Source organism: Ischnura elegans, chromosome 6, assembly GCF_921293095.1.
Source record: "Ischnura elegans chromosome 6, ioIscEleg1.1, whole genome shotgun sequence".
In the NCBI taxonomy this organism is placed as follows: Eukaryota; Metazoa; Arthropoda; class Insecta; order Odonata; family Coenagrionidae; genus Ischnura; species Ischnura elegans.
This window is the reverse complement of record NC_060251.1, coordinates 123,855,871-123,873,981: the sequence shown is the minus strand read 5'-3', so window position 1 is coordinate 123,873,981 and position 18,111 is coordinate 123,855,871. Positions and strand designations below refer to the sequence as shown.

Here is an 18,111-nt window from a genome sequence, read left to right as displayed (position 1 = left end):
AAATAGTGAATATTAGAAGTTTGGAGAAATATAAACCATAAACTTCGAGAACGATGAACCCCGGGTGTCCTTCGCAAGTGGGAGAGGAAGTCGCCACCACAGATGAATGGAGACGATGGTGAATGTAAGCTCCGACACCAGCGCCACCTTTTCCAGTCCGGTCATGTCTGAGTAAGCGGTAGTCGGCGAGTTCCACCATGTTGTCAGGGATGCTAGGTTTAAGCCAAGTTTCAGTCATACAGATAACATCATACGCGCTCAGCGCAAAATGGTCTTTAAATTCGTCCAAATGAGGTAGTAGTGACTGACAGTCCACAAGGGATAACCGAAGAGATTGAGCAGACGAAGCTTTCACAAGTTTTGGAACACTTGTCCCCATATCACCGTCGAAATTATCGGCTGCGTTGCCAACCTCATATCATAAGGTCTCGAGGTCGGCTTCACACCGTATAGTGATACGCCGTCCACCGTCCTCTTTCCTAACAAAGATCGACCCATTGCGAATCCACAAATATTTCAATCTTCCCTGCTTTTTCAATTCCTAGGCAGCAGAGTATAGTCGACGGTTGAAGGTACTAAGAGCTTCGTCGATGTAAATAGTGCGATTGTCATCGCAGCCAAGGTCTTTCGCGGAGAGGTTTTTCCTCGCGCGTCGTGCTGCCAGAAACTCACACACAAGATTATGCCGGAGAAACCGAACTTTTAGTAGATGTTGAACTGCAGGGGCGTTCCTGTTTGATCGAACACTGACCCAATAACAATAGTCAATGTCACTGGGGGTGAGAATGACTCCTAGTACCGATGCCATTTGACACACCATTGTTTCTGGTTTTTCATCCCTCTTTTGAGGAATGCCATGAATATCCATGACATTCCTTAGGGATTTCTGCTCTGTAGCACTTAATCTTGGTTCTAAGTAATTAATACGTTTTTGTAGAGCCTAGGTTTTTTCAACTATGCTATCAGTTTTTTGGTTTTTATTTTTATAGGTATCTCCAACATCCATGGCCTCTATTATTTGCCCATCATGCAGTTGAATATAATTCCTTTGTATTTTACCTCGGACTATAGGGTGGTTTCCCATTATTTTTTTATTGCTTTAATCGAAAGATTATTACTCCTGGAGTACGTATTTCACGCTTTTAGATTTTTAAATGACAACATCTATTTTTCGCGATTAAATGAAAAGTGAAAATTTTCAAGCGCGCGAAAACGCGACGCTTACGTATGAATGCCGGGAAATATCTCCGTACGTCGTATTTCTGGTTCCCCCTCCCGCCCGGTGAGGTGACCTTGAGGCGAGGCTTAGCGCTGATACGTCGCAGGATGCTAGCGGATAGCTGAGTACCTTGCTGGATGGTAGCGCTTGGCTTAAATAAGGTTTATTAATACCTTATCAAAAGAAGAAAACTTTCCGAACTTAGCCAGTTTTAATAGGTGATTATTAAGACATGTTTCCCTGAGCTCTGTGCCTCATGCATGCATTGGTAACCTCAGACGATGTATAACTCCTATCCTCTCGGGTAGAAACTAGGTCCCTGTGACGTCATGCGGAGTGGAATCGCATGGGCGCCAATCTGGCCTTTTTCAAATGAGGATAAAATTTGACCCTTGCCATTCGTCTAAACTGGTATTTCAAAAACCAAATAATTATTGTATTATGAATACACTAATGGTGGGTAACGAATCGCAATCAATGCCTTTCGTTTTCTTTGATGAAGGAAACTACCCTATTGTGATAGTTTTACATTGATTCCAAATTCCATGTTTTTATCCTTCGAAAATATTTCAGTTAAACTGACTAATTGATTTAGATTATTATTAGATCCTGCATACAGGTTGAGATCATCCACATAGAAAAGATGTGATAGAGTATGGCATCTTGGTTCTTTTCCTTTTATTTTAGCTCTGTATTGAGTATTGTTCAGGTTTGATAAATGGTTTAGCGCAGGATCATAACGCACTCAAAGAGTCACCTTGAAATATTCCCCGTTTGATTTTGATATTATTTGTCTGGAAAAGACCCTCGTCAGCTTTTATGTGCATGACACCTCTCCATTATTTTCATCACAGTATGGAGACATTTAATAACTTCTGGGTGAATTTTATAGATGTTTAGTACTTCTATAAGCCAGGAATGGGGAACGGAGTCAAAAACATTTTTGTAAACTATGTAGAAACTGTGTAGGTTCCTCTTCTTTACTTGTATTTGTTCAAGAATTATTGAATAAATTATCAGCTGTCCCTTGAACCCTTTGCTTCCTCTGCGACACCCCTTTTGTTCTTCCGTAAAAATGTGGTTCTCATCTATATGGTTGTTGATTACTTCCGTTATTGAAGAGGTGAAAATTTTATGAAATATTTGTAGACAAGTCATCAGTCTACACTTCGATGGATCGTTAGATGGGACTTCCTTTGTTAGTAAATATGTTTTACCTTCCATTAAAAAAGCTGGAATATTTTCTGAAATCTCCAGAATTTGTTTATATATTTTAGTAGATGCTTATGGCGGCTGGTGAACTTTTTGTACCAAAAGTTGTGTACATTATCACTTCCTGGGATTTTCCAGTTATGGGTTCGGCTTTGAATTTTTTCTAGACTTTAAATTGTAATCATGGGAGGAAGCATATTTTCTGTTTTCCGCTGTTGCTCATTCATTTGTCATCCAGGTCGCGTTTCCATTATGGGATATATCATTCGACCATATATTTGACCAAAATACGATTTCTCCACTTCCTGACAGTTAACATTACTCGGGTTTTCATTTTCACAAAAAATGGATTTCTTCTGTTGGTTTTAGCCCAATGTTCTATAAAACTGTCGTTGATTATTTTCAAATTCGGAATACTGTTGTTTTCTTCTTGTGCATTTATTACATCTTTTGTGTCTCATTTTTGTGGCTGCAAGTATTTGCTTGAGGGAGTCAATAATTTCCTATATACTATCAGCTGGTCTGTCGTATTGAGTGTGGAAACGATATTTTATAAATAGCTTCTCAACTTTTTTTACAGTGATGGACTGGGATTACTAGTGGAAACCTGGATTAAACGAGCAAGGTCTTGTCTTATTGCATCCACTTTCCGTTCTAACCGGATTCTCTATCTTGGTTTTGGCTGAATGCGTTCTCCACTATTGTTGTTATTATTATTTGCCGGGTATTATTATTTTTCGGGTCGGTAGTAGTAGTAGTATTATTATTACTATTATTATTATCATCATCACCATTGTTATTATAAACATGTGAACCTAATTATTTTAGTTTATAACATTTCCGTAGTTAAAATTTAATTATTTCCACTTTTAAATTAAGCTTTGCTAAATTCCAATTAAAATTAATAATCCATGCTAGTCATATTCCGAATCATCATGACTGAATATATGGTTACGTACCATTGTCTCGGTTTCTCTTTTGTGAGTCGGAGGTTGATGGGAACGGCGTGAGTGATCATTAGTAAGGGATCAGATCGTTCTCTCACCTCAAGCTGGACGCCGAAGAGGTCCCTGGACCTGTCTGGCCCCCTCGGGTGTTCGAGGGTGGTCGCGGGGTCCTCGCCCGCAGGGGGCCCATCCTCCGGGCCCATCATTCGCTGTTCACTCCGGGTCCTGCAAAGAAAATATACTCAGATCAACAGATGCAAGAGTATCAACAGGCAACATGTTATCAAGAAACAGTATGAAACGTTTAAAGGCCGTATCACACTAACGACTGCGACCACCGCTGCGACCGCGACTGCGGCTGGCCCGTCGACCAATCAGAGCGAGGCAGTCTACGCTTTGACCTCAGAGGAAATCCTTACCGACCCTATCCTTACTCCGACCCTACCTTATCCGGAAATCCGACCCTATCCTTACTCTGAGGCTGCGACTGCGACTCAGAAGAATAGCCGATAGGCTATTCTTCTGAGTCGCAGTCACACACGCAGCCAATCAGAGAGGTCTATTTCAATCTCGCGCGCTTGCGGCAGACGTGTTTGCTTTGGTTACCGTAGCGAGGGAAGTTCAAGAAGGTTGTGAGATAACGCTGAGATAATTTCGGATATTTTAAGTGAAGATGGAAGCCCAGCATATTAGATATTGGGCCCGAGTACACAGGTGAGTCATAATGAAGTACGTTTTAACATATTTAGGAACAATTTCAACAATTGCTGCTCTCTATCCATTCTTTGGGCTTTCGTAAACAAACAAGCCACACGCAGAAACATTCATACGTGCGCATGCGCGACCGTGGCGTCGGCCGCAATGTGTGACCGGGTGCAGTCGCAGCCGCAATAGCGGTCGCAGCGGCCGCTAGTGTGATACGGCCTAACAAATTCTGTAAATGTTGATGAGCGATTGTGTAGCGTTGATTTTAGGGTCCTGTGGCTGATGTACAACAATACTTAAGAGTTCCCATGGCACTGATTTTGGCGCTTGGCTAATTTGTCGGCAGAAATTTAGTTGTACGAGCAAAATAAATTCTTATATGTTGATAGACTGTGAAACATTGTCGACGTTACAAGCACTTACTTGTAAAAGTAATCTATCGACTGAGGTGGATTTTCATGGAGTATTTAAGAAGTATTCTGGCAGTATCACCTCCGTTCAATGATTTCCCCCTTCAATTTATAATAATCCTTACTCCCTTACATTATACCTAAAAATCCAATTCTTTCCCTTCATCTCCCTCGTTTACCCAAAATTGTATCCTCTAACACTTTCTTCAACGTCCCCTCTCCGATTAAGTACTCCATCTGTATTTTCTGACTCCTTCGTATCACATCGAAAAGCTGCCTCTCGTCACCCACTACATCCAGCACTTCGTCGTTCCTCCTCTACTCCACCTAAGTCTACTTCGCTTTCTCCATTCTTCTCAACACCCAAATCTCGAATGCCTCCTGTCTTTTCTAGTCGTCCTCCCAAAGTGACCTTTCCCCACCAAAAACAGATACCTACACTCCAGATCAGACTTTCCACCAACCTTTTCTTTAAACTCTTACATAACGATCCTCTCAGAAGCTCCTTCCTGTTCATGAACGCCTCCCTTGCTGGTGCAATTCTCTTTCTGATGTTCTTACTGCTGTATCCATTTCCCTAAAATGTGCTGGCCAAATAGTTGAATTGATCAACCTCCTCAAGCTTCTCCCACCTACTTTTATCTTGAGTCTCACATTCCTCGCTTGTGATGCTTTACAAAACCGCATTACCTTAGTCCTCTTGTGATTAATCCTCATCCCACACTCCTCGCAACGCTCGTTTCACGCATTCACTGGAGCCTGAAGCCCACTCGCTGACTGGATAATCAACGCCTGATCATCCGCGAATCTCAATGATTTGAACATCATTCCAACACGCTTTAACTCCACCTTCTAACACATCCCCCGCCTCTCTAACTATCTCCTCAGCGTAAATGTTAAGAAACAGGCGATAGAGGACAGCCTTGCCTCACTCCTCGACCAATGCCTGCCCAACCTCGGTCCGCTACCCTCACACCCTTGCCATCACGAATAAGTCGTTCAGGGAAGAGACAATTGTTAGGGTTTCCCACTTCCATTCCAACAGTGTTTTTTTGAGTGACACCATCAAGTGGACTACCTTTCGTCTGGCCCCTACCGAAGGTAACTTATAATTGATCCCGCCACTTCAGCAACCAGTGTGGCAAGGCATAACCGTGGCCAGGGACAACGGGGGAGCGGGGTGAGTTGGCATGGCGGGGGGGCGTAGCGGGGCACTCGGGCGGAGCGGAGCGAGTCGCTATTGATGCTGCTCCGCTGCGGTATTTCGGAGTTTCTGTGAGGTAAACTTTGTTCCAGAAATTCAATTGCCACACAGGAGTGCGCACTTTCCAATAACCATTCCCCACGATTAATCGCATATTAATATAATGAAGGGTAACTCGCATGTAATGGTAAAGCGAGATTTAATTGCAATTCACCTCGTGTTTTATGTTCATTTATCGTTCGTTCATGTTCATGTTTGAATTTATGTTCATCTTGTTTTTATGTTTATATTTGGAATATGTCATTTTATAAAGAAATATAGGACTATTTGCATAATAATAACCACGAAAAAGTGGACTAATATTCATCAATATGTCCATATCCAATTCAATGATAATAACGAAGATTTAATTTGAAATCAAAATTGAATGATGTAATACTGTCCGTGTTGTGTTTCAAATTTAAAACATACGTTAATAGTATTCCATACCTCTCTTTATTTCTTCACGGCATTTCGCCAAATGTGACTTTCATCTCTCAACGACCGCATCTTTAGCATTTTAAAATTACGCGATGGCATCGTTCAAAAACACGTAATCCTTACCAACTATCGTGATTAGGGCTTAGTGGGACATTTCATGAAGCACAATCGTATTCTGTAAACTCACAGCATACTTAAACGAAAAATACGTTGTACGGACTAAAAAATGATGTTCAAGAAGTTTACTAATGGTAGTCTGCAAAGTAAACCACAGCAATTTTATTTTTTTTGGTATCGCACGAAATAGAAATTTTTACTGTCATTATGAAATTAATAAAAGATAATACAATGTGTCTAATTTTACATGACAACATATGTAGCGAATATCGACTATCGATTGGTGACAAGCCTTCAGATTATCATTAAAATAATTTATTATTCAAAAATATTTCACTTGACGAGATTAAATAGAGCACACATCGCGCTGCCGCAAACGAAAAGTATTTTTTGCATAATATCATTCGTATATTGGAATGTATTGGCATGAGATAATGCCAAAAATAGCGTTGATATTGATTAATATCGCGATATAAAAAATAGCGAAATATTCTATGCGTCCCGCAGCCGTAGAAGCGAGCCCACGTGCACTGCCCAGAGCATTGGCGTTAGTGGACTGATCCGGAGTGGAGTTCTTGCAAGAAATGCTTCGCTCCGGAGCGGAGCGCCACGCAATTCAACTGCTCCGCTGCGACGATGGAGCGCAGCGGAGCATCGCGCAGCGCTCCAGATCTCTGGTTGGAGCCCAAGGGAAATGACAAGTGCATTGAAAAGCTTGAAATAGTTCAATTACATAATTTTGTAAATTTCAGACATTTATGTCAGACTAGTAAGTTTAATTATTTAATCATAAATATTAATTAATAATACCACGTTTAACCTGAAGCAATGAATTTTAATGTGAAATGGACTATAACAAAACACTTTACAAAACCGCATAAATTTGGAGTTTCTGTGAATAATATTCTTGCCAAAATTTCGTCCAAAAATTGTCCGGGTTGTACACCCGTAGCTGTCGGAGAGTATATATACCACCTCTCAGCGGCAAATGGTGTGAGCAAGTGCTCACGCAGGGGAAAAATGACAATTCAAGTGTAAAGGGAACCAGTATAACCTTTCTAGCGTGAGTGAAGGAGAATGAGAAACAAATACTTCTAGTAAGCGCGTGCAAAAGCACTCCAAAATTAGAGGAACTTATCCTATTCGGCAACAGACGTCGGGAAAGAGCCTTGATTGGCCCAAAACATTTTTTATTAAAGTTTCACTTTTCCTTAGATTTTTGCTATTTTTACTTGTTTGCATAGCTATGATTTTGTTCATTTTTACTTTTTGCAATAATATTTTTTCTTTGGTTTTATCATTTTTTCTTTTGAACAATGTTATCTCTTTTTTTTCTTTTGCAGTAATCTTCCTTTTTTATTCAATCAAACAATTCCCAAGTGCAACTTCTTGCAATGGCTAAGGGCCAATGCCAAGACAAAATAAAGGCACTCTTTACACAAAAATGCAATAATATTAAAAGAAAGGAAAGACATAGGAAAGAATTCGGCATTAGCGAATTAACATTTCTTTTGAAAGTCTGCATCTTTTGAAGCGCTTGCAATGTACAGGACCATGACCATGTTGTCTTTCTGCAAGTGTGTGGCGAGAAACGAAGTTTTCATTTTTTGCTGCATTTTAAAGAGTTTTATTTTTGCGAAACGTGAGGGAGTACATTAACATGATTGCTTATGTGCTTCCTACTCTAAGAGCCAGTAGCATACGCCATAGTGAGATAATCCATGCTCAAATATTGTTTAATCATGGGTATAAGCTTATCTCTTCTCTAAATTGCGTCATTTTTATGTGCCTTGAAAAAGATGCTATTTTTTCCCGTGACCACGAATGAGTTTTTTCATCAGGATCTTTGCTCAAACATTAATGATTACTTTAAACTGAATCATGAGTCTGTATTCGCATGGCCTTTCCCTGTGGATGCTGACAATGAAAAATTGTACAAGCAAGGAATTTTGGTAAACTTTTTTTTTTCAGCTGAATTACTTAATGCATTGAATATTTAATGATAATCGTGGGATCATTTTGGACTACTGAGCTTTAGAAAAAAACATTCCTTTTTATCCCACAAGAATGGAGTTACGGATGAAAACAAAAATCACCATGCGTTGCACGTTGTATCACTTTAGGGGTCATGCCCAAATTTCAGTAGCTCATATTTCATTAACAATTGACAATTGGAGGCTAAAATTGTACACAATATCTAATCATACCAGAATGTATGACCATGGAATGTTTCATGAAAATCCGAGTCGGTGGGTGTCATTTGGTCAAAATATTGGTTGATTTGACATGGAATGACCCTGTAATCAACGAGATATGAGTATGAATTGCATCAGGAGTGGCTATGGCAGGGATTGGACTTTTGGAAAAGGAATCATTGGAATGACTGACGAAAAACTGCCAATCAGTTTTCGCTGAAGGTGAAGGAAAGAACTCTTAAGGCGCACACCAAACGTCCGTTTGGATCGGAAAGTGGTCCCTGGAAAAATCGTCAATTACACGAGGAGTGGAAAGTTGGTGGACTGTCACACAGATTTTGCGAATATCCACGTAGCCACGGGTATCAACATGAGTCGCCGATAGTGGCACTTCGACATTACACAGGCCATCAGAGACGGTTTTTTTTAAGAATGTCCCACGCGAGTTAGTGTGTTGACAGCCCCAATCAGTATGCTAAGGAGGTCTCGGTTTTCGTTGGCGGAAGGAACAGAGGAAGGCTATTTGGTTGGAAGGAAAGGAGTCAGGGTTTGCGGCAGCGGCGAATCATTTCGTAAGGGGAGACGGGGATTTTGAAAAACAGAGGCACGCCATTGCCTCTTTGTGCTTGATGCAGATGGCAGGATGGGTATTATCACACAAAGCTGGCAGTTCTTTAGCCTAAGCACAATCATTACTTAAAAGGTCCTGACCCCAGCGAACGCACCTCGGAGGTAGAGTGCAATGTATGATTTTTGGCATGACCAATGCCTCGACAACGGTGACATTTGGACAGGGACCGCAGGTTTTACAAAGTTAGTTATTGTTACTTTTAATCCGAGGACTGAATTGAGATTAAGAAATACAAATTGAATTCAATCAAATGAATTGATCCTGACATAGATATTCCCAATTGAAATTGGGAATTCGCGTAGACTGGCTGAAGGCCGGGTGGCCACTTACTCGAGAGAACAGGAAAACCATTGGACTGAAGGTCCGCTAAAATCTGATCGTCCTTTATGGAACCAAGAATGCCGCGTAGCGCGAAGTCACGACGACGGTTCTCCGGAAGTTGGTACGTAGTAAAGGGAACTGACAATTTATTTAGTACTGATTTGGTGGTAGTAAAGTCGGCAACGGAATGACATTTGATAATTGCGGTTGAAGCACTTGTTGCATGAGAAACCGGAGGAGAAGAAAAGGCTTTTGCGAAACGCTGGTAAATTAAAGGCCACTTTACGGTGCCGGCCAGGCGATTGGCGGTAAATGTGTTGGTCGCGGGCTTGCATACGAGTAGACTACGGCTCGGCCGCCGAGAGTTATCCGACGACAGCCTAAAAGGAGAAAGGGGCGGAGAAATCTGCGCCAGCGCGGTTTGCAACCAATCACTGTCCCCCAAACGCACCCTCGCCTAGTCATACGACGTTGTCACATTCATATGATTCCCCGAAATTAGCCAGAATCACTAAAACAAGCCTTTCTTCGATTCACCAACACATGAGATTCTTCTTTCCGGCTCCTTCCTTCCCTAATCTTTTTGATTGTGTCGTGGGCGTTTCCCTTTCTTAGGTGTTTCCAAGACCAGGACCAGGCCAGGTTAGGCCAGTGCTTCAAACAAGTCCCTTTTCAGGGTGATGCTTAGCTGACAGGTCAACTCGGTCACTAGAATAAGTAAGTGCAAATCACCCCTCTGGCATATGAGTAGGAATACGTAAAAAAAGTAATCCTTGGGATGGACTCGAACCTACACCTTCATATGTACTTCGAGTTCGCAGGTATCCGCCGTAGCCACTGAGCTACGGGAAATTGAAGACATACCTTAGAATTTGGACGTTATAGACGGTAGTGCCTAGGGACAAGATCAATGTTTTCATCAACGCGAAAGCGAGGAATGAAGTTTAAAATGAAAACGTTAAGACAAAATAAATATTTCGCGGCTAGTAAAAGTATTTGTAATTATGCATGCGATCGTCATAACTTTTCTTAATTGGTAAGTTACTCGTGAGTTCATCTCTCGTAATAAAATGAAATCAAGTTCCCGAGCTATAAGAATCACGCTACTTTCTTTTGAATCAGTTTTTAAAAATCTTCTCCTACTCGAATGATCTTATCTTATGCGACACAAATACTTACAATCACTTTAACTAATTTTTTATTCGTCCGCCTAAACAATATTGTGGACTAAATCATTAAAAATAAGTTTCACGCATCTCTAAAATACACAATATGAAAAATTCCTCATCAATCTTGGTATATTTAAGACTACAGCGATTTTAGGACAGTTTTCTTTCGATTTCCGCCCTCTGTGCAGCGCGAACACCAGAAGATTTTTCACTTCCTCTGTTAATTTTTTACTTTAAGGTGAACCCCGGCAAAACAAGAAATAATTTGTATTTTATCGTAACAAACACATACATCTGCCCACTTTTTCATTCTTATATTGTGTGTTCATTGTTGATTACTTAACATTTTTGATTCCGTGAAATGAAAAATGAAATTATTGATATTCCTTAGCGCGGTATTCCATAATCCAAAGCCGGTTAACGACGCAAACACCCCCTGCCGGTACTCCGCCACAGAACGTGCAATCATGAAAAACTGCAGCGTGATCCCAAAAACACGTGCGGATAGCATTGCAACTGTCTGCGTCGAAATGATATGTCGCTGAACTTTGCAAATTTATATCTGGGCTTGTGCGCATGCTAAAATAATTAACAATAAGTCATTTTAAAGAATATTTTGCTTTTAAATGTAGACACACCAGTGCAATACGTGACTCCGCGCACCGCAAAATAAGCCGTTTTGTCAACTTCATGAACTTTGTAACACAACCAAGGGAGAACTACCATGTCTACAGCATTCATCTTCCACAATAATTTGCAAACATTTATGTGAATCGAGAAAATGGCTTTTTCATATTTTTGAACGCATATTTTGTCGTTAATTAACGCAAACGTTTAAATATTATCTTGTCCTACAGTTTACCCCGAAACAAGAAATAAAACTGATAGAAAAAAATTAAAATTTATTTCTAATATTTCTATAATCCGCAATCTACAAAAATATTGATATTTGTGGATGTAAATAAATTCTGTTAATGCCATGTTGCCAAACGGAGCCGCGACGAGCCATTGCCAGTTCCCGGGAGGCAAGGCTGTTTGTTGCACCGTGAAGTCCGTCGAGCCTGCTCCAAACGCGGTTCAAAGAAATACAACGTACTGTACCCATTTCTTGTACATTTGCTTCTACATTGCATTAGCAATAAAACTGCTCTCCAATCTGTAACAATATTCCATCCTTTATTAACGCCTTTATGAAAAGCTATCCCATTACCTTTAATGATAATGTACCGAAAGTTATCTGATAGTGATCCATTAAAAAAAACCGTATCATGCACCGTAAGATAAATGATTGCTACTTCCTAACACCGCGGATTTCAGACCACGACATGGGAAGATAGCGATTAATATATAGGTACTTGTATAGAAAAACTAAATAGCAATTTTGCTTCACTCTTTCCAAAAACTTCTTAAAAGTAATTTGTGATACAAATGATCGGACTATAGAGAATAGCAGTGGAAGGGAGACTTCCTGAAAATAATCTTCTCACAACACGAAGTTGCATAACTTCAAGGGGACGGTGATAGCCATTAACGTAATTAAACGCAGCACGACAGCAAACAATCCTATAGTAGGCGATTAAATCAGGCAGGTGCGCGATATTGCCTACCATCCTGCTCGCAGATTAGCCAAGAATAATTAGCACGCTACGGATAACCATTAACAGCTTCGACGGATCACCATGACCCACATAACACAACAAATCTTCTAGATATTCGCAGCATGTCTTGAATATCTTAAATATTTACAAGATGTCTATGTCTGATGTCTTCAATGTCTAGAGTACCTTTTCAATATCTTGGACATTTCAAATATCTAGAATATGTATTTTTTGATAGGAGACTCCAATTGTATATGACCAGCGCAATTAGCCAAAATCATCCGTATCTAGAAAAAAAGGTAAACGCTTCCTTTTTGGTGGATATTGGATATAGATGAATAAAATCAACTGATATGGACGTTACTTGGTGGAACGATGAAATATTCATGGTGGAACAAAAACAAAGTACTGTTCCACAAACGTTTTTTTTTATTTGCTGTCAACTAGTTTCAACGTCTATACCGTGATTAAAAAGAAAAACATGCAAAAAAAGCTGTTGAGCTTAATAATGACGCTATAGACGTTGAAACTAGTTGATAGCAAATAAATAAAAGGTTTGTGGAACAATACTTGGTTTTTGTTCCACCACACAGGAGATAGATGAAGTCATTGTACGCACGTGAACTAAAAAAGCAAATGTAACTCTCCCGGCAAATGTTTACAGAATTGATTTTAAGTTATTGATTTCTTTCTTTTTCTGTGGACACACAAAACAATATTAACCTTGCAATACTAATATCTAGAAGAAGGAAAGATATAGGATAGACTCATAGAAGAGTAGCTTGTTGAGGCAGTCTGTATGTTGTTGGAATGGCAGGATCGTAATTCCAAATGTCTGTAAGTAAAGTGTTGTTTGTTCCCCTGAGCCTGGACTTAAAGTTTTTCACTAGTTTGCTGATAAATGCACTGATGGACGGAACACCGTGAGCGCAACGTATATCTTTAACTCTGGTGAGTCGGGAGAGGTTAAGGAGAAGGCGAATGGATTTGTTTTGGAAGGATTCCAGTTTATCTCTGATGGATTCGTTGTTAGCGAAAATTTCGCAGCTGTAGAGTAGAGAAGGACGGACTATTGCAGTATAAAGTCGGATTCTAGAAGAATGCGGCAGCGGGGAGGATGGGGAACAAAGGGAATAAACCGCTTGCCGTGCTTGGATGGCTTTATCAGTACTGTATTTTAAGTGGGGTAGGAAGGTGAGTTTGTTGTCCAGATAGACGCCGAGGAATTTGTGTGATCGGGCTCTTGGTATACGGATTTTGTTGATGTGTGGGTGTGTTTGTGGGCTGAATTTTTGTCTGCGTGAAAAGTGTATGTGTGTGCTTTTGGAGGCGTTGATGCGAATCTTCCAGAGATTCGTCTATTTATGGATTAGTCTGAGGTGAGCGTTGAGTTTGCCGATGTTTGTATCCCCCTTCCATGATGTAGAGGCTATTGCTGTATCATCGGCGTACATGTGGAGCGATGTTTTGCGTGTGGAGGGCATGTCATTAACATATAATGTAAAGAGTAACGGGCTGAGGATGGAGCCTTGAGGTACTCCTGCTTCCATGGGTCGAAGAGATGATAACGTTTTGGCTTCGGCGACTCGGAATTGACGGTGATGCAGATATGAATTGATGAAAAGAATATCTGAGGGAGGGAATTTCAGGAGGTTAAGTTTGTACAGGAGGCCTTTATGCCACACTCTGTCAAACGCTCTTGCAACGTCGAGAAAGACCGCGTCAGTTGTGTAGCGGCGGTTGAAGCAGTGGCTGATTTTTTCCACTAGTCTGAGGATTTGGTGGGGATCAGACATTTTACGCCGAAAACCAAGCTGATCGGGCCGGATGAGGTTGTTTGCGGAAGAGAAAGATTCTAGGCGGGACAGAACAAGTATTTCAAGAATTTTGGAAAGATAAGAGAGTAAGGAAATGGGACGAGAGTTGCCGGGGATTTTTGGATCTTTGCCTGGTTTTGGGATGAGGATGACTTTGGCTTGTTTCCAAGCAGCGGTAATATATGGGAGAGAGTAGCAGTGATTAAAAAGGTCAGAGATTGAAGAGAGAAAATTTGAGGAACGGCTGGCATATTTAAATTGTGTTAGAAATATTGTCCAGCTCGGGAGCTTTTTTGACAGAAAGTGAGTTAAGAATGTTGCGAACTTCGGAGGGATTAGCAATGGTAGTGAAAGTGGAGGCAGAGGGAAGGTTATTGTAGAATGAATTGATTTGGGGTTCTATTGGAGAAAGTGAGGAATCAAGAGATGTTGTTTGTTGAAGATGATCAGCTTGGATTTCGACCTTCTGGGCGGGATCAAATATCAAGGTTGAGTCAGAGGTGATTGGAAGGAATAACTGTTGGTCCGAGCGTTTAAGAGCGCGGATGGTATTCCAGATTGGTTTCTTGTGGGGATCAGTCGGATTTTCTAGAGTAAGTGTTGAGATGTGGTTCTCCCAGAGGCTTGTGCTATATTTTTTTATTTCTTTTTTCACAGAGTTTGCAAGGTTATTATAGATGGTTTTGTCGGAAGTAATCCTAGACTGCTGCCATTCACGGCGAGCGGTGTTACGGCGTCTGATGAGGTTGACTAAATACTGTGGAAATCTGTCTGGCTTTTTGGCACGGGGAGTAAATGTGCGGGAAGCGTTGGTTTTGGCCAAATGAAGAGCAGTGGTGATGGCTTCTGTTTGTTTTTCTATCGATTTCGGCGTGGGGTTGTATATTGGGGGAAGAGTGGAAAGAGAGTCGTTTAGAACAGTAACAAATTTGTCCCAGTCTGTGACAGTAAATTCGGAGGGCAGTAGCGGTGTATTCGTTAAGGGAATTGAAAATGAAAGAGGCAAATGATCGGAAGTGAAAGAATAGATTAGAGAGGGAGTAAATTGAATGGGAAGATTGAAGGAGAAGCCGAAATCGATAACGTCGCTGGAACGGGGAGCATAGTGTGTGGGTTGGAGTGGATAGAGAGGAAGGCGAGGTATTTGACGTATGAGTACAGGATTTTTCCATTTTTGTCGATTCTATTGCTGTTCCAGTACGGATGTTTGGCATTCCAATCGCCGAAGTAGATTCCATTTGAAGCGGAGAACAGTTGATCAAGGTGGTCCGTGGTGATAAGTTTTTGTGGCATGTAATATACAGTGTAAATGTTTAAGGGACCGGCTTGAGTGTGTACCGATATACCAAGAGCTTCGAACACTTCTGGAGTGGGGGAGTTCAGAAGGGAATGGGGAATGTTGTTTCGGATTAGGATTGCAACTCCTCCGCCACGGCGTGTGTTGCGGTCCAGTCTGTAGATGTTGAAGTGTGGAGAGAAGAAAGAACGTGACGGGTTTAGGTGTGTTTCCTGCAAGAGTATGATGTCTATGTTGTTGTCTACGGCGTACTGAAGGAGTTCATGTTTTCTAGTCAGTACGCCGTTGCAGTTCCAAGAGATGACCTGTAAAGACTGATTGGTTGTATGGTGTTGGTTCATGGCGTGGGCTGGAGGAGAAGCATTTGGGTGAGAATGTAGGTTTTTCTCTCCTCAATAGTTCGGAGAGAAGACAGGTGGGAATTGATGCTGTTGAACCATGTGAACAGTTCGTTGGTTTCGGGTTGGTCGGTGGATGTTAGAGAAGGGAATTGGTCTGGATTGGTGACAGCAGCGAACGAGCGGAGCAGTGGAGCGGGTTGCGGAGCAGTTTCTAAGTTTGTGCGGCGGGCAGCCATGGCTGCTTTTGCCGCACGATATTTTTCACAGCCGCGGTAGCTGGCGGTGTGTGCATTGCCACAGAGAGCACAAGTAGCCGGAGTTTGGGTGGACTTTAAACATTCTGAGCTGAGGTGCCCTTCAGCGCAGCGTACGCATTTGGGCGGCTGATTGCAGAAGTTCTTTGTATGGCCGAGGGCCTGGCATCGATGGCATTGCACAGGTTCGATTGCCTTTTTAAAATTATCGATACTGATTTTTAGTCCGGCTACATATCTGGTTTGAGTGAATTTGACAGCGTCGATGGAGGAGTCTGTGATTACATGGACTACTTGTGTAGGGTATTGCGGGACTGACTGCACTCCCCTTTCGCGCTGCTTGGCAGAAGGCCGGGTTGAGTAGATACGTTTACAAGATATAATTGGAAATCCTAGGTTTGAAAGGTCTGATTTTATTTGCTCGTCCGCCACCGATGGAAGGGTACCGCGCAGAGCAAATTCTCGGCGTCTGTTCTCTGGCAGGCAGTAGGTGTTGTAGGGAATATTCAATTCTTTTAGAATCCTTATGGCTTCATTAAAATCTGAGACAGAGCTACATTTAATTACGGCAGAAGATTTTGAGGTAGCATGAGAGATTGGTGGAGTTTGACAAGATTGTATCAGTTTTGCATGAAGTGCAGGCCAATTAGTGGTATCAGAGATAATTATTGGAGGAATTTTGGCTTTGGTAGGAGGAGAGGGGGTGTTTTCAGAGGGAACAGAGGTTGACGGGATGGCAACGGGAATAGAAGTGGTTAAAGGTGCAGATGGAATTACAATATTTTCATTAGTTTCAGTTTCATTGAGTGCTGGCTGGATTGTCTGGTCAGTTTCCATTTCATTAGAATCACAAGTCGTTGCCAGAATGGTATACTTATTGCTAACAGCAAGAATAGGAGTGACTGATGTTACTTTACGCTTAGCAGAGATATTGCCGTCCAAGCTCTTACACTGGGAATGCGCGTGAGTGAACTGGCTGGCAGGAGTAGCACGGCTTTATGTTTGTTGCTCGGGAGCAGGAGATTTCTTGATGGCTTTGGAAGGGCCTGAGGGTCCGGGTTGCGAGGCAGCAATCGGAGGAGTGGAATTGACTTTTGTCTTATGCCGTGTGTTTCTAGGACTGAATTTATTGGAGTTTTTCTCTGCATGGATAACCGGGCAGGGCGCTGGCGTCTTGGAAGTAGAGCGCTCGGGAGCGGCTTCTGATCCCGCGGAGGACACTGCTAGGCGGAGTTCAGGAATGGTCCTCTTTAGGACCGCGGCCGCTTTTGATGACTTTTGTCCTAGCTTGGCTGATAGTCGCGTGATTTCGGCGAGGATTGCCGCTGTATCGTCGTCTTCCGGCGCCGCCGATTCCGTCAGGGAGTCGGCGACGTCGGTTTTGGCCGCCATAGCGGCCTTTTCGATGAGGGGAGGACAGGGAGGGGCCTAATACCCTAACGTGGGGACCCGGCCGTTTCCCCCGGACTGTGCAGTGAGCGATACTGACGGCTCAGAAGGGTGTCCGGGGTAGCGGCCGAGAGCGACCGGGGATGGTCACCTTGCGCAGCAGGGGGCGACACCCGGAGGTGAGAACCGCAGTGGCCGAGCTTGAAATTAGGAACAAACTCGGCCAACCGCGGCCCCCCGGTTGGTCCCTGAAGATGACGGAAGGGAATTGATGAAGCAGCAGTGGCTGATGATGTTTCGCCGATTAAGTCCGAAAATGGCCCTCTGTAGGTCCTGGGATCCGGAGTTATTGCCGCTTCCTTCCCGGAAGCTAACGCGGGTCCACTAGCAAAGCGTCCTCGCTTGCCGGGGATTGGCCGGACAACGCTGAAAGCGTCCTCTACGGCCCGGGCGCCGGTTGCCGCGCCTCACACGATGACGCGTGTCCCTCGATGCTGTTGACCACGATGAGGATCCCTCGTTGGAGGCGTGCCGCGTCTGTGTCCACTGAGGTGTGACCAAGCAATTGGAGAATAACCAAGTATTTCGGAGCGACCCAACAGAAAGCTTAGGAGGATCATTCCGAAAATAATTCCACATTTAGTTGACAGTACGGGCTCTTATGGAGAATCGTTTCCCATGTTAATCTCTATAAGTCCGGGAGCGCGGTGTTGTAAATAATAGCACGAAAATTAATTTTGCGATTTGCACTGATTAAAAATTGCATTCTAATGTAGAACAAGATGCTGCATTCATTGGTGCCAAT

General features: G+C 42.3%; 1 protein-coding gene across 2 annotated transcripts in view; it reads right to left on the bottom strand.

Moving 5' to 3' along the window:
* Positions 1-18,111, bottom strand: part of LOC124160105 (ras-GEF domain-containing family member 1B-like) — a 445,667-nt gene that overhangs the window by 420,783 nt on the left and 6,773 nt on the right. For both annotated transcript variants that reach the window (XM_046535849.1, XM_046535850.1), the window contains exon 2: positions 3,477-3,603. In XM_046535849.1, coding sequence (XP_046391805.1) covers positions 3,477-3,584 — 108 coding nt within the window. In that variant the 5' untranslated portion in view covers positions 3,585-3,603. The remainder of the gene's footprint in view (positions 1-3,476; positions 3,604-18,111) is intronic.